The sequence below is a fragment of the Salmo salar genome, chromosome 07, assembly GCF_965601325.2.
Source record: "Salmo salar chromosome 07, fSalSal1, whole genome shotgun sequence".
NCBI classification, from domain to species: domain Eukaryota; kingdom Metazoa; phylum Chordata; class Actinopteri; order Salmoniformes; family Salmonidae; genus Salmo; species Salmo salar.
Window position 1 is genome coordinate 50,394,588 of NC_138297.1, and position 13,832 is coordinate 50,408,419.

General features: G+C 43.1%; 1 protein-coding gene and 1 long non-coding RNA gene across 2 annotated transcripts in view; one reads left to right on the plus strand and one right to left on the minus strand.

Moving 5' to 3' along the window:
* The window catches only part of LOC145879966 (uncharacterized), a 51,412-nt gene that overhangs the window by 371 nt on the left and 37,209 nt on the right, over positions 1-13,832 (plus strand). The gene's annotated exons all lie outside the window — the stretch shown is intronic.
* LOC106609447 (tyrosine 3-monooxygenase) lies at positions 756-13,490 on the minus strand. Its single transcript, XM_014208300.3, has 12 exons — positions 13,130-13,490; positions 12,812-12,989; positions 12,577-12,665; positions 12,345-12,412; positions 12,132-12,182; positions 11,835-11,980; positions 11,348-11,483; positions 11,115-11,184; positions 10,936-10,992; positions 10,612-10,707; positions 10,327-10,460; positions 756-2,943 (listed from the first exon to the last, which is right to left on the minus strand). Exons 1-12 carry the CDS (start codon positions 13,355-13,357, stop codon positions 2,784-2,786), a joined length of 1,413 nt encoding a protein of 470 aa, XP_014063775.1. The 5' UTR covers positions 13,358-13,490; the 3' UTR covers positions 756-2,783.

The following is a 13,832-nucleotide window of genomic DNA, read 5'->3' on the forward strand; positions in this document are numbered from 1 at the left end:
AGATGGAGATCACAGGGGTTATTTTTAATGAGGGCATTTTTGCTAGTGGCTAGTTTGCATCAACTACCTTCACTAAACCCACAGCAAAGGTTTTGCCTGCAAACGTTGGTTTCGATGTGTCTGCCTCGTGATTTGTTTGGGAGAGTTGTCTGTCTGAAGAGGACCCTCCCGGAACAACCAAGAGAATCTGTCATTAATCTCAGACCTAGTACTGTTGCTGCCCTAGGTCTTGAATTTCGGAGACTGCTTTGTTACATTCTTTGACATACCATGTAATTTTTGGCAAGTTAAATCAAGTGTAAACTGAGCTTGAAGCTTGACGTATAAAGTATCCATATTAGGTCATTCTCATGACCCTTAACCTCTTATTTTTTTGTTTGAACAAGGAGATCCTTGGTTTGAAGTTGAACAGTAGGATAAACATGATAGAGCTATTTCTCATAGACCAGGAAGGCTTTCCTGGTTAGTAGGCCGATTTGGCTTCCAGCTTAATCTCCAGTTGTAATGTAATAACGAACGCAGAGAGGAATCAAAGAGAGATCAGACAGGTGTGAACTCTCCACCTCTCTCTCTGTAATCCCCTCCACCACTTCAGACAAGATGAGGCCTTCAGCTAATTCTGCCCCAACCCACACATTCGAAGCCAGGGGCTCAAGAAAAAGAGAACAAATGCTAATAATGAGCAGTATTAGAGGAGAGAAAACAAAGGAAGAGATTAGAGGTTTTCTTTGAGGTAAAAAAATACTTTCCTTTAATCTCCTGGGGATTTTCTTAGGCCTACATGATGTAAAACCAGCCTGAAGTGAAAATGTGTTGATCTGGATGAGGGCAGTTGAGAGAAAAGGCTGCAAAGCATTACAATACAGACTAAATGTGACTACGATAAATCATTAGAGCACTCAGTACAGTGGGTTACACAAAATGTAAATTGGATAATTTTGGTCAAAGTTTAATTTCAAGTGTCTCTGGGAAGTAATCATTGGGTTTAGCAGCATTTTTTTGTTTATGAATGCGGCAAAAGACAATGAGCTGTGCTTCATCTATGTCTTCAGGGAGGACTCTGTGAACCCAATGACCCATCCTTTTGAGTCTGGGGAGGCTAGCGTGCCAAGGTAACGATGGTCCATGACATTAGGAAACACTTAAGTTCTGAAGGCAGGATGATACTGTACATCATTGGGGGATTTGTGGTTAGTATGTGAGGCACAATAATCTTGCTTGGAACCAGTAGTGGTTATCGTATCGTCATGGCAACCTATTTTGTGTTTAGGGGCCTCAGCAGATTTGGGTCCCAGTGGTCAGTGATTTTCTGGGGGGGGGGGGATTTTTGGAATCGAGCTGTGCTGAATGTAAGCTGAGATACGCAAAATTATTAAATGTTTGAATTTGGGTTAAGCAAGTGGATGTGTCACTGCTGCACTCAAGTCGAGCGGTATAGTAGATAAATCTTCGGCTCTGTGCACCATTTTCTCTCCACTGGAGAGGTTGTGTTTCTCTGTGAGGAAAGTGAACCATGTTTGATTTACACTGGAATAATTGAACAGGAAGGCCTCCCACTCAAGGTGGTCGGAGGCTTTTACGGCCACTGTGTACATCATGATGTTTTACAGTCGGAGTAGATCTCTGAACTAATTTGCGTTCTGGCTTTAAAAATGAATACGGGTGAACTCTGGTGCAGACACATTGTCACTGATACAGAAACAAGGCATCTATTACCCCTTGAACCCACAGATGGAGAGAGGAAGAGAGAGGAGATGGAGAGAGTTTATCATGCCAGTTGTGAAACCCTACTGACCGTGTAGTGTTATACTGTGAGGTCTGTGTGACCAGGTCCAGCTTTAGATCCACTGGGCCTCAGTGCTGGCTCTGACAGTAGCCAGCTGAGGAAACATGATATTTAAATCATTCATAATTAGCTCCTTCCCTGTACTTAATAACACGTGAAGACAAATGGGTTCCAAGAATTTTCTAAATGGAAACAGTTGGTTTGGAATGGGAGGCAGTGGCACATGGGCTTATATTGTAGTACTCCCACCCTCTTTGACGTTCATGTTCCCTCTCGCTCTCTTTTTCTCTCTCTCTTGCTCGCTCGCTCTCTCAAATGCACAGACTTTGTATACTTTCTTGTCTCTTTCCTTGATCTCCCTCCATATTGGGGTTTTTCTCGCTCTCTATCAGATCACTATTTTACACATGCATTCTAAAGTTTTTGTCTGTAATCTCTCTACTATGATAAACATTCTCGGACATATTCACCCTGTACATTTCCTACCCCCGTGTGTGTCTCTCTCTCTTTCATGCCCTTTGTGATTGGACTGAAAAAATAAAATGTATTACTTTGTACATTCTCCTCACAATACATGTATAACGTCACTGTACATATCAATACATATCATATCAATACATACACCCAACAAGGAAATATTAATGAATCTTGCACCTAAATATAAATTGTGTTTTTCAGTTAACTAAATATATACACGGCATTTCACATCCATCCATTTTTAAATGCTAAATCTAGTTTAGTCTCTAAAAAATACAATAATAATAATGCAAGTATTAGCCCAGCAGGATTGAAGAGATGGATATTCAACTGATTGTCTTAAATGGAACTACTGTATTTTGTGCAATTTGAGCATTGATTGTTTGTGCATTTGGCCCCATGGCCACACAGAGAAATTACAGATTGCACCTTTAAAGACCCAAAATGGCTTCCCCTTCCCACCCCTCCAGAGGTATGTATCAGTTTCACTCCCTGAGTCTCTGGCTCAGTGTTGAGGCCCTCAGCCCAATTTCTCCAGGGCACTGTGGAGTATCTTCAGGTCGTCTCTCATCTGGCCTAGGGCATGCTGGATTTTACTGGGCTGGTCCAGAACTTCCAGGCTGCAGGTGAATGGGTCGTACCGGACAGAGAAGGGCCGTTGGATGGACGATGAGTACCGCCTGCAGGTAGAACAATAAGGTTTTAAAACATTGGCTCCATATTTGCGAATAAGCAACCATTTAATTTTAAACAGTTCTCTAGCACCAAATGCGTATCAGCCAATTCAAATCTGTGATTTACTTGCATGTGACAGAAAGCTAAAATCAAATCAAATGTTATTTGGCACATGCGCCGAATACAACAGGTGTAGACCTTACATTGAAATGCTTACTTACAAGCCCTTAACCAACAATGCAGTTTTAAGAAAATACCCCCCAAAAAGTAAGAGATAAGAATAACAACTAATTAAAGAGCAGCAGTAATTGAGGTAATATGTACATGTAGGTAGAGTTATTAAAGTAACTATGCATAGATAATAACAGAGTAGCGGGGGGGCATTTGATTAGATGTTTAGGAGTCTTATGGCTTGGGGGGTGGAAGCTGTTTAGTAGCCTCTTGGACCTAGACTTGGCGGTCCGGTACTGCTTGCCGTGCGGTAGCAGAGAGAGCAGTCTATGACTAGGGTGGCTGCAGTCTTTGACAATTTTTATGGCCTTCCTCTGACACCGCCTGGTATAGAGGTCCTGGATGGCAGGAAGCTTGGCCCCGGTGATGTACTCGGCCGTACGCACTGCCCTCGGATGCCGAGCAGTTGTCATACCAGGCAGTGATGCAACCAGTCAGGATGCTCTCGATGGTGCAGCTGTAGAACCTTTTGAGGATCTGAGGACCCATGCCAAATCTTTTCAGTCTCCTGAGGGGGAATAGGTTTTGTCGTGCCCTCTTCATGACTGTCTTGGTATGCTTGGACCATGTTAGTTTGGTGATGTGGACACCAAGGAACTTGAAGCTCTCAACCTGCTCCACTACAGCCCCGTTGATGAGAATGGGGGCGTGCTCAGTCCTCCTTTTCCTGTAGTCCACAATCATCTCCTTTGTCTTGATCACACTGAGGGAGAGGTGGTTGTTCTTGCACCACACGGTCAGGTCTCTGACCTCCTCCCTATAGGCTGTCTCATCGTTGTCGATGATCAGGCCTACCACTGTTGTGTCATCGGCAAACTTAATGATTGTGTTGGAGTCGTGCCTGGCCGTGCAGCCATGAGTGAACAGGGAGTACAGGAGGGGACTGAACACGCACCCCTGAGGGGACCCCCGTGTAGAGGATCAGCGTGGCGGATGTGGTGTTACCTACCCTTACCACCAGGGGGCGGCCCGTCAGGAAGTCCAGGATCCAGTTGCAGAGGGAGGTGTTTAGTCCCAGGGTCCTTAGCTTAGTGATGAGCTTTGAGGGCACTATGGTGTTGAACGCTGAGTTGTAGTCAATAAATAGCATTCTCACATAGGTGTTCCTTTTGTCCAGGTGTGAAAGGGCAGTGTGGAGTGCAATAGACATTGCATCATCTGTGGATCTGTTGGGGCGGTATGCAAATTGGAGTGGGTCTAGAGTTTTTGGGATAATGGTGTTGATGTGAGCCATGACCAGCCTTTCAAAGCATTTCATGGCTACAGACGTGAGTGCTACGGGTTGGTAGTCATTTAGGCAGCTTACCTTAGTGTTCTTGGGCACAGGCACTATGGTGGTCTGCTTGAAACATGTTGGTATTACAGACTCAGACAGGGAGAGGTTGAAAATGTCAGTGAAGACACTTGCCAGTTGGTCAGCGCATGCTCGGAGTACACGTTCTGGAAATCCGTCTGGCCCTGCGGCCTTGTGAATGTTGACCTGTTTAAAGGTCTTACTCACATCGGCTGCGGAGAGCGTGATCACAGTCGTCCGGAACAGCTGATGCTCTCATGCTTGTTTCAGTTTTTCTTGCCTCGAAGCGAGCATAGAAGTTATTTAGCTCATCTGGTAGTCTCGTGTCACTGGGCAGCTCTCAGCTGTGCTTCCCTTTGAAGTCTGTAATAGTTTGTAAGCCCTGCCACATCCGACGAGCGTCGGAGCCTTTGTAGTACAATTTCGATCTTAGTCCTGTATTGACGCTTTGCCTGTTTGATGGTTCGTCGGAGGGCATAGTGGGATTTCTTATAAGCTTCCGGGTTAGAGTCCCGCTCCTTGAAAGCGGCAGCTCTAGCCTTTAGCTCAGTGCAAATGTTGCCTGTAAACCGTGGCTTCTGATTGGGGTATGTACGTACAGTCACTGTGGGGACGACGTCATCGATGCACTTATTGATGAACCCAGTGACTGATGTGGTGTACTCCTCAACACCATAGGAAGAATCCCGGAACATATTCCAGTCTGTGCTAGCAAAACAGTCCTGTAGTTTAGCATCTGCTTCATCTGACCACTTTTTTATAGACCGAGTCAAATGGTGCTTTCTGCTTAAATGTTTTCTTGTAAGCAGGAATCCGGAGGATAGAATTATGGTCAGATTTGCCAAATGGAGGGTGAGTCTCTGTATGTGTATGTACTCGTCTCTGTATGTGGAGTAAAGATGGTCTAGAGTTTTTTCCCTCTGGTTGCACATTGAATATGCTGATAGAAATTAGGTAAAACTGATTCAAGTTGCCCTGCATTAAAGTCCCCGGCCACTAGGATTGTCGCCTCTGGATGAGCGTTTTCTTGTTTTCTTATGGTGGTATACAGCTCATTGAGTGTGGTTTTAGTGCCAGCATCGGTCTGTGGTGGTATGTAGACCGCTACGAAAAATACAGATGAAAACTCTCTAGGTAGATAGTGTGGTCTACAGCTTATCATGAGATACTCTACCTCAGGCGAGCAAAACCTCGAGACTTCCTTAGATATCGTGCACTAGCTGTTGTTTACAAATATGCATAGGCCCCCGCCCCGTGTCTTACCAGAGGTTGCTGTTCTACCTTGCCGATAGTGTGTATAACCTGCCAGTTGTATGTTATTAATGTCGGCATTCAGCCACAACTCGGTGAAACATAAGATATTGCAGTTTTTAATATCCCGTTGGTAGGATATACGTGCTTTCAGTTCATCACATTTATTTTCCAGCGATTGAATGTTAGCTAACTATACTGATGGCAAAGGCAGATTAGCCACTCGTCGCCTGATCCTCACAAGGCACCCCGATCTCTTTACGTGAAATCGCAGTTTCTTTCTCCAGTGAATGACGGGGAGACTGGGCCTGTTCGGGTGTTTGGAGTATATCCTTCCCGTCCGACTCATTAAAGACAAATTATTCGTCCAATTTGAGGTGAGTAATCCCTGTTCTGATGTCCAGAAGCTCTTTTCAGTCATAAGAGACGGTAGCAGCAACATTATGTACAAAATAAGTAACAAACAATGCGTTAAAAACGAACAAAATAGCATGGTTGGTTCAAAGCCAATAAAACGGCAGCCACCCCCAACGGCAGCCACCCCCTCCGGCGCCATCACAATTGTAGCTGGTCCCATCAGATAACATGGAACACGTTAGCCCTATGCTAACCTCAACAGGTGGCACTTATTCTTCATCAGCCTATCAAAGATCTTAGACTTATATCCACCAACCAATGGCATTTCTTAAAATAGGTCAACCCTGGCCACTAGAGGGATATTTTAAACCTACAGGGAGAGAGAGGCCCAACTCCGCGGAAAATCTGTCTCCTTCCAGCAGGTGACTTTTGTTTTCGTTGTTTCACTCACCTAAGCAAGGAGTTTTTGTATGGAAGTCAATGAGCGTCGAATTTGGTCAACAAAAAAATGTATAGCTTATTTGCTACATGAGGTTTATTTGATCGAATAGAAGTTCCGTAATGTTTAAGTTGTTATGAGTGTACTGATATAAGTAGGACACGTGACATCCCGGTAACTTTGAGGAAAAAAACACTTTATATTGTAGTTGTCTCGAGACAGCTATACATATTCATAACATGAAGCTAGTAGCATAGCATCTCTCTCCATTGAATACAGGCGGTTGAGTCAACAACTCTCATCGAATATTCAAATAAGATTACAATAATGAAATGTGTCCACAAAAAGGATAGGACAGCCTGGGCCCTAACGTTGGTGGTAGTTGTCTAGAAAACGGCACGGCAGGCTGTCTAGCTCCCTCCTATCCTTTTTGTGGACACATCTTATTATTGTAATCTTATTTGAATATTCGATGAGAGTTGTTGACGTCAACCACCTGTATTCAATGGAGAGAGATGCTATGCTACTAGCTTCATGTCATGAATATGTATAGCTGTCTCCCATGTATCTTGTCAGTATATCCACAATCTTTGCTGTTCTGTTGGTCTGTAATGTTGTGAGCCAATATTGCATTGATGCATCCTCGACTACGCTACTAGCTAGTGCTAACAATAGACATTTTCATGTTTTTGCATTTATGACAAAATCCCACGTTTTTGTTTCACACACATCTGTGCTTTTATGGAAAAATGAGGAGGTCCTTACAACATGTACATTTATCGTACATCGTAAAAACCCCAAAAAACAGAGGCCCTTATGGATTTGTCAAATAGTATGTCGACTATCACTATCATTATTGCCTCTAGGTGGCACACTGCTAAAACGGTTGGCTTGAAATCAATAGCTCACCGTGGGTTCGAGTCACCCTCCCGGCAATCTTTTTTGTTGTGGAAAATAACTGTTTACTGCCGGTCCTTGATGCTCAATTCAAAACGCATTTGACCAAGTGGATGATTATAATAATGCATAGCCTACAAAACGTTGTAGGCCTGGATGTAAGTGTAGCCTACCTACATAAGAATATACTCATGACAGCCAAGTGTGATAAACTTATTTTAAAATAACTGCAATACTGCCATCTGTAGGATGATAATGATACTAACTACAATCCTACTGTACACTTTGTAATGTTCATCCTCCTCGAGTCAAATAACGCGTGGATGGTTATAACTATGCATATAACACATTGCAGGCCAACATTTGTGTTCATGAACATCTAATATAGTCTATGTAATATAGTCTATGCAATATAATTATAAGGCCATAGCAGTGCGTTTGTCTGCAAGGCTGAAGAAAGAGTTCTCCTTATTCAATTGTTTAGTAATCTTTCTTTTCAAGCTGTTGGCGTCCTTTTTCAGCACACTAATACAGTACATGTACAGTATGTCTACATTTCAAAGGGGAGGAAACTCATGTGAAATTCTAACCCTTGCCGCAATCTGCGACAATTACGTGGACTTGGCACTTAACACAGAGAGCAATTTGACCAGTCAGCCAAATACATGTGACGGTTGCTTTGATGATCGGAGCATCCTGTTGGACTGAGGTGTGTTAAGGATGCTTCCATGAACAAGAGTTGGAACACGTCCAACCACGTTGACAATTGTAATTGGCCGATGCATCATTTGTGCCAGGATATAATCAGTGCCACCTGGTGAGGTTAGCATAGGGCTAACGTGTGCCATGTTATCGGATGGAACCAGCTACAATTTAGTGTTCTGCCACGTGCAAGTAAATCGACAAGTTTAATTGGCTGATATGGATTTTGTGCCAGAGAACCTGTTTAAAACCCCCTAAAATTGATGTCCGTGGCCCCGCGGAAATCTAATTATCATGAAAAAAAATCATAAGAATCTGTCAGTTTAAGCAAGAGATATCTGTTTTTTGCATTGGATGGGTCTCAATGCATTGCATCCGCCTATGTAACACTTCCGCATTTGCAGTTAAAGGTGACAGCGTGGTGTTTGTCAGATGTATTTATTTAATTCCTTATTTAACCTTTATTTATACAGGTTTTTCTCATTGAGATAACATCTCTTTTCCAAGAGAGACCTGGTCCAATAGCATATGATGAGATGATGACATTCTGAAAATCGTCTTCTAAGGGGTTAATAAAATGTTTTTTTGATACTTCAAGGGGTCTTCAAATAGCAAAAGGATCCTTGGTATGACCTTAAAACATTTCCATATAGCTTAGTAGTACCCCCTCCCCCGGCTTAGACAGGGCTTAAAACTCTTATGGGTTAAATTTAAATGTTCGCAAGTATTGACTCCGAGTGTCTCCTCAGGTCATCTCATAATGAGGTCACCCGTCCAGCATCACTACTCTGGACGGTTCTGACTTAGAATATGTGGACAACTACAAATACCTAGGTGTCATGTTAGACTGTAAACTCTCCTTCCAGACTCACATTAAGCATCTCCAATCCAAAATTACATCTAGAATCGGCTTCCTATTTCGCAACAAATCATCCTTCACTCATGCTGCCAAACATACTCTAGTAAAACTGATTATCCTACCGATCCTTGACTTCGGCGATGTCATTTACAAAATAGCCTCCAACACTCTACTCAGCAAATTGGATGCAGTCCATCACAGTGCCATCCGTTTTGTCACCAAAGCCCCATATACTACCCACCACTGTGACCTGTATGCTCTCGTTGGCTGGCTCTCGCTTCATATCTGTCGCCAAACCCACTGGCTCCAGGTCATCTATAAGTCTTTGCTAGGTAAAGCCCCGTCTTATCTCAGCTCACTGGTCACCATAGCAGCACCCACCCGCAGCACGCGATCCAGCAGGTATATTTCACTGGTCACCCCCAAAGCCAATTCCTCCTTCGGCTGCCTTTCCTTCCAGTTCTCTGCTGCCAATGACTGGAACGAACTGCAAAAATCATTGAAGCAGGAGACTCATATCTCCCTCACTAGCTTTAAGCACCAGCTGTCAGAGCAGCTCACAGATCGCGGCACCTGTACATAGCCCATCTGTAAATAGCCCATCCAACTACCTCATCTTATTTATTTTGCTCCTTTGCACCCCAGTACCGCTACTTGCACACTCATCTTCTGCATATCTATCACTCCAGTGTTTAATTTTCCATACTGTAATAATTTCGACACTATAGGCTATTTATTGCCTCACCCCCTTATCCTACCTCATTTGCACACACTGTATATAGACTTTCTCTATTGTATTATTGACTGTATGTTTGTTTATTCCATGTGTAATTCTGTGTTGTGTCGCACTGCTTTGCTTTATCTTGGCCAGGTCGCAGTTGTAAATGAGAACTTGTTCTCAACTAGCCTACCTGGTTAAATAAAGGTAAAATAAATCAAATAAAAAATAAATAAATGTGTTAGCTAACACACCTGACTCCAATAATCAACTAACCACGATATTCTGTTTAGATTAATTTACTCAGCTGTTTGTGCTAGGGATGGGGTAAAAGTGTCACCACTCCGGCCCCCGAGGACTGGAGTTGCCCCTGTCCATCCATACTCTGCTCATTCAGATCACATTAACATATTACAAAACGTAATATGCTAATTACGAGTAACTCCTAAACAGCTGCTTTCAGTCTGATTGCTTCTGTGTCCTCAGATCCCCTGAGGTTCCCACTGGCTCCTCTCCAAAACCCCTGCAGCACTGCAGTCCAAGAGCGACAAGATCAACTCAAACCCAAATGTTACACATTTCCTGTGACGTACTGAAGTGCTCACATATAGACATTCACCACTTGTATGCATTGATGTACCTCATCTTAATCTTGGCATCCTCAAAGCTTTCTGAGACAAAGTAGACAGGCTGGAAAGTCTGGTCCTGGTAAGGCTGGATTGCTGTCTCCTCTGGGTTGAATGGCTTGTACTCAGGTTCGTTAGAGAGAGCATACTGAAAGATGGAAATAGAGATAAGTGATTAGTTATCGTTTTAGACTCTTTCAGAAATGATTAGCGGCATGTTATATGAAAACAGAGAAATTAGGAATTAGTCCCCTCTATCAGTACAATTCTACAGAGTACCAATGTAAAATCCTACTCACAATGAGTTCTCCATATGAGGACAGGAGGCCGGCACCGTATGCCTTCACAGTTCCATTCTGCTTACACAGTCCAAACTCCACTGTGAACCAGTACAACTGTCGGAGGAATGGCAACAAGTGATGAGGAAATGATAAGGCTCTGTTTCACGCCTGACAACACATTAATCAAATGATCAGATTGGTCAGTATTTTATATTTTCCACTAGATGGCAGCAAAGGTCCGTAATTTGCAGTCCAACACCCAACCTCAGTGCAGTATCTAATGTTTTACATCTGATTGGTAACTGCTTATTTTGAAATGAAAGCTCAAAGGTCAGCTCTTACGGTTGAGAGTCTCTCAATATCCTCGTCTGACGCTCCCAGTGAGGCTAGGCCAATTTCCTGCAAATGACAAACAATTGTGAGTGTTGCGCACTGATAAGACAATTTATGTATTATTATAATGGATGTATTATTACTCCCAAGCATCATATGAACCATATTAGAAGTCTAAATGTTTTTACCTGGGAAAACTGGGCAAATTCTTTGTCTGCAAGCATAGGAATATGGCCGAGTAACTCGTGACAGCAATCTCTGAGAGAAGGGAGCGCAAAAGCAGTGAATACATGACGCACATGAATATGTCCATTGATTAGACTGACTATCATGTTATTATTTATGGTCAGTTTAGTAAACTTGTTTTTATGACACACTATTTCGAGTGATTCTACTATGTCAGTAACACCAATTGACGTACGGCTCCGGGGAGTGCATGGGTGCGGAGGCGTGGCGGATGTACTGGGTACACTGGAACACTCTGAAGGCCAGGCTAGCTAGGAAGTCTCTGGCGGAGAGTAGCCCTGCCACCGGACGCAGCTGGAAGCCTGTCTTCTCTGGACAAGCAAGAACACATAGCAAGGTACCACTGTCAGACACATATTCACCAGTGGCATGGATGCTGATGTTCATACATGGTGAACAGTGACTGCCAATAGTGTTTCTGCAGTACGAGAACAATCCCTAATGTTGTTATTACTGTTGTAAGCAATCTACATTAAAATAACGAGGCATAATCATTCTATAAGGTGCGCACTGCGCACAGTCATCGACCAGAATTAGTCATTAAATGGAAAGTCATGGGCATGCTGGATTTGCCTCTGTCCATGTTTATTCTATTCCTTGAAGCTGGGCATAGTGCTGCTATTGCTCTGTCCCTCAGGCAGAGATAGACTGCTGGGCCTCACCTTTGAGGAAGGCAGAGACCTCCCGGAGCTGGGGGATACTGTCCTCTCCGTAGCCACACTCCCTCTCCAGCTGCTGCAGCCCACCCAGGAACTGTCTGCACGCCAGGTCAGGGTAGATGGTCCTCAGGGTCCGGTACACCTCTCTCCTGTTAAATGACAGCAGCAGCAGAGTCATTAGAACACTGTCATTCCAACTCAACAGGTATATTGACTGTAGATTATCTATCATTATGAAAGAAGTAGTAGGATGGTACGATGTCCATCTCCAGTATACTATACATCAGCTGTTATTCTCACCATGTGGCCACCTCCTCTGGTGTGTACTCCACTCTGGGTAATGGTTCCCCCCTGTGGAACAGAGATGGATGCATCAATACATCAGTCATTCCTTTACGAATGCATTTCTACAATGGCATGCCTTTGGTCCAATGATGCAGTGCTGGCACCTAAGAGCGACTGACTACATGGGAATAACTTTTTTGAAAGGTGAAAATGATGGGATCAATTTACTGTCTGTAATTCGCTGCAAGTTCAGCGATGAAGCACCTTCTTTTTCTGTATTCTGGATCACTGAATCCCTGAAAAAAGGAATCATAACAATTAGTTAGCCATGACATTTTTTGTTTATCCTTTTTGATAGTTGAGTATTATTTCTAACAATCCAATGAATTATACAAGTATTGTATCAATGCCATATAAATGGTAGCCTAGCAATATTGCTAAGGTAAACATAAACACTAACTGGATGGTCCTGGTCCATATCTGGATCATATTTCGTTATCAACAGGTTGCATTTATCCAGATCTCTGATCTTTCTGGGGAACCAGGGAACTAAAACAAGGATTCAGGAAAATATGGCAGAGCATAATTATTTCACACAATTTAAATGATTAGGTGTGATTGTATTCTCAACGACAAGAAAAACGTTACTATTATTAGAAACGTATGATTATTATTCATTCTAATTGTATTATAACCTTTTTCCTCTGGGATGGTGCGTACGTCGTCGGCGACTCTCTTGAGTGAGTTGATGAAGATGTCTGTGTGAGAGCTGTGCACTTCACACCTCATAAAGAACTCCAGATCATCACAGCCACTGTTCTTAGACTTCCTTCCTGGTCGGCTCTCAATATGCAGAAGCTTAGCTTCAAACGTCTGAATGCATGGTAAAGACATACATGTCATATTTAAGCAAACACATGTATATTTTATCACATTGAGTCGATGCCGTAGACCTGATCTATTGAAGCTCTCCATCTGCAACTCATTTCTAATGATGAACATGCTTTCCTTACCTCAAAGACTTTGCCAGTTTTAAAGAACCCTGCATTCTTCTCATGGCTGAGTGCGAAAATAATGTTCAGTGTCACTGTTCCTTCCTTTTCCTCAAACACAAAGTTTTCACCGCCCCGCGATGGGCCAGGGGACGATGAACCGCTGGCGCGCTCTTTCCGGGCATCTTCGATCAGACTTCGCTTTCTGCCGACGAACGGAATGTTTTGCACCGCACCCTCCGTCTTCATTGAACTTATGTCGATTTGTCGTAGACTGTCTGTCTTAAAAATAATATTGCAGAGTTGCTATGATCGAATAGTCTATATAGGCCTATTACCGGATACTGAGACTCTCCGAGGCACAGCTGTGTCTGAAACTGTGCTATCGTCAGAGAGACAGGTTTATATCCCAGTGCCACACAATTCTTTATGGAAATGAGTTACGCAAATGCACACGTCTGATTTTTAGGTGTTATGCGTCATAACAGCCAATCACCTTTTAATGGAATAAAACATCGTTTATGAAGCACGTATAGGCCTAATATATTGAGAGAAAAAACTTTTGTAGCCTACAAAATAAGATTATGAATATTGAGTTTTACTTACATTTATCCTAGGCTATACATTTTTCTTCCATTGATTTGTAACAGGTGCAGCAGGTCAACAGAACATTTCTTTCCCCCTGACTTGGGATGCTCTCCAAGGTGCTGAAACGCACTTTGAC

Excerpts from the sequence above, each read along its gene's own strand:
- LOC106609447 (XM_014208300.3), bottom strand. The coding sequence starts at position 13,357 with ATGAAGACGGAGGGTGCGGTGCAAAACATTCCGTTCGTCGGCAGAAAG. Across the intron at positions 10,993-11,114 it reads AATTTGCCCAGTTTTCCCAG|GAAATTGGCCTAGCCTCACT; the intron begins GTAAAAACATTT and ends TGTCATTTGCAG. Across the intron at positions 2,944-10,326 it reads GATGCCAAGATTAAGATGAG|GCGGTACTCATCGTCCATCC; the intron begins GTACATCAATGC and ends TTCTACCTGCAG.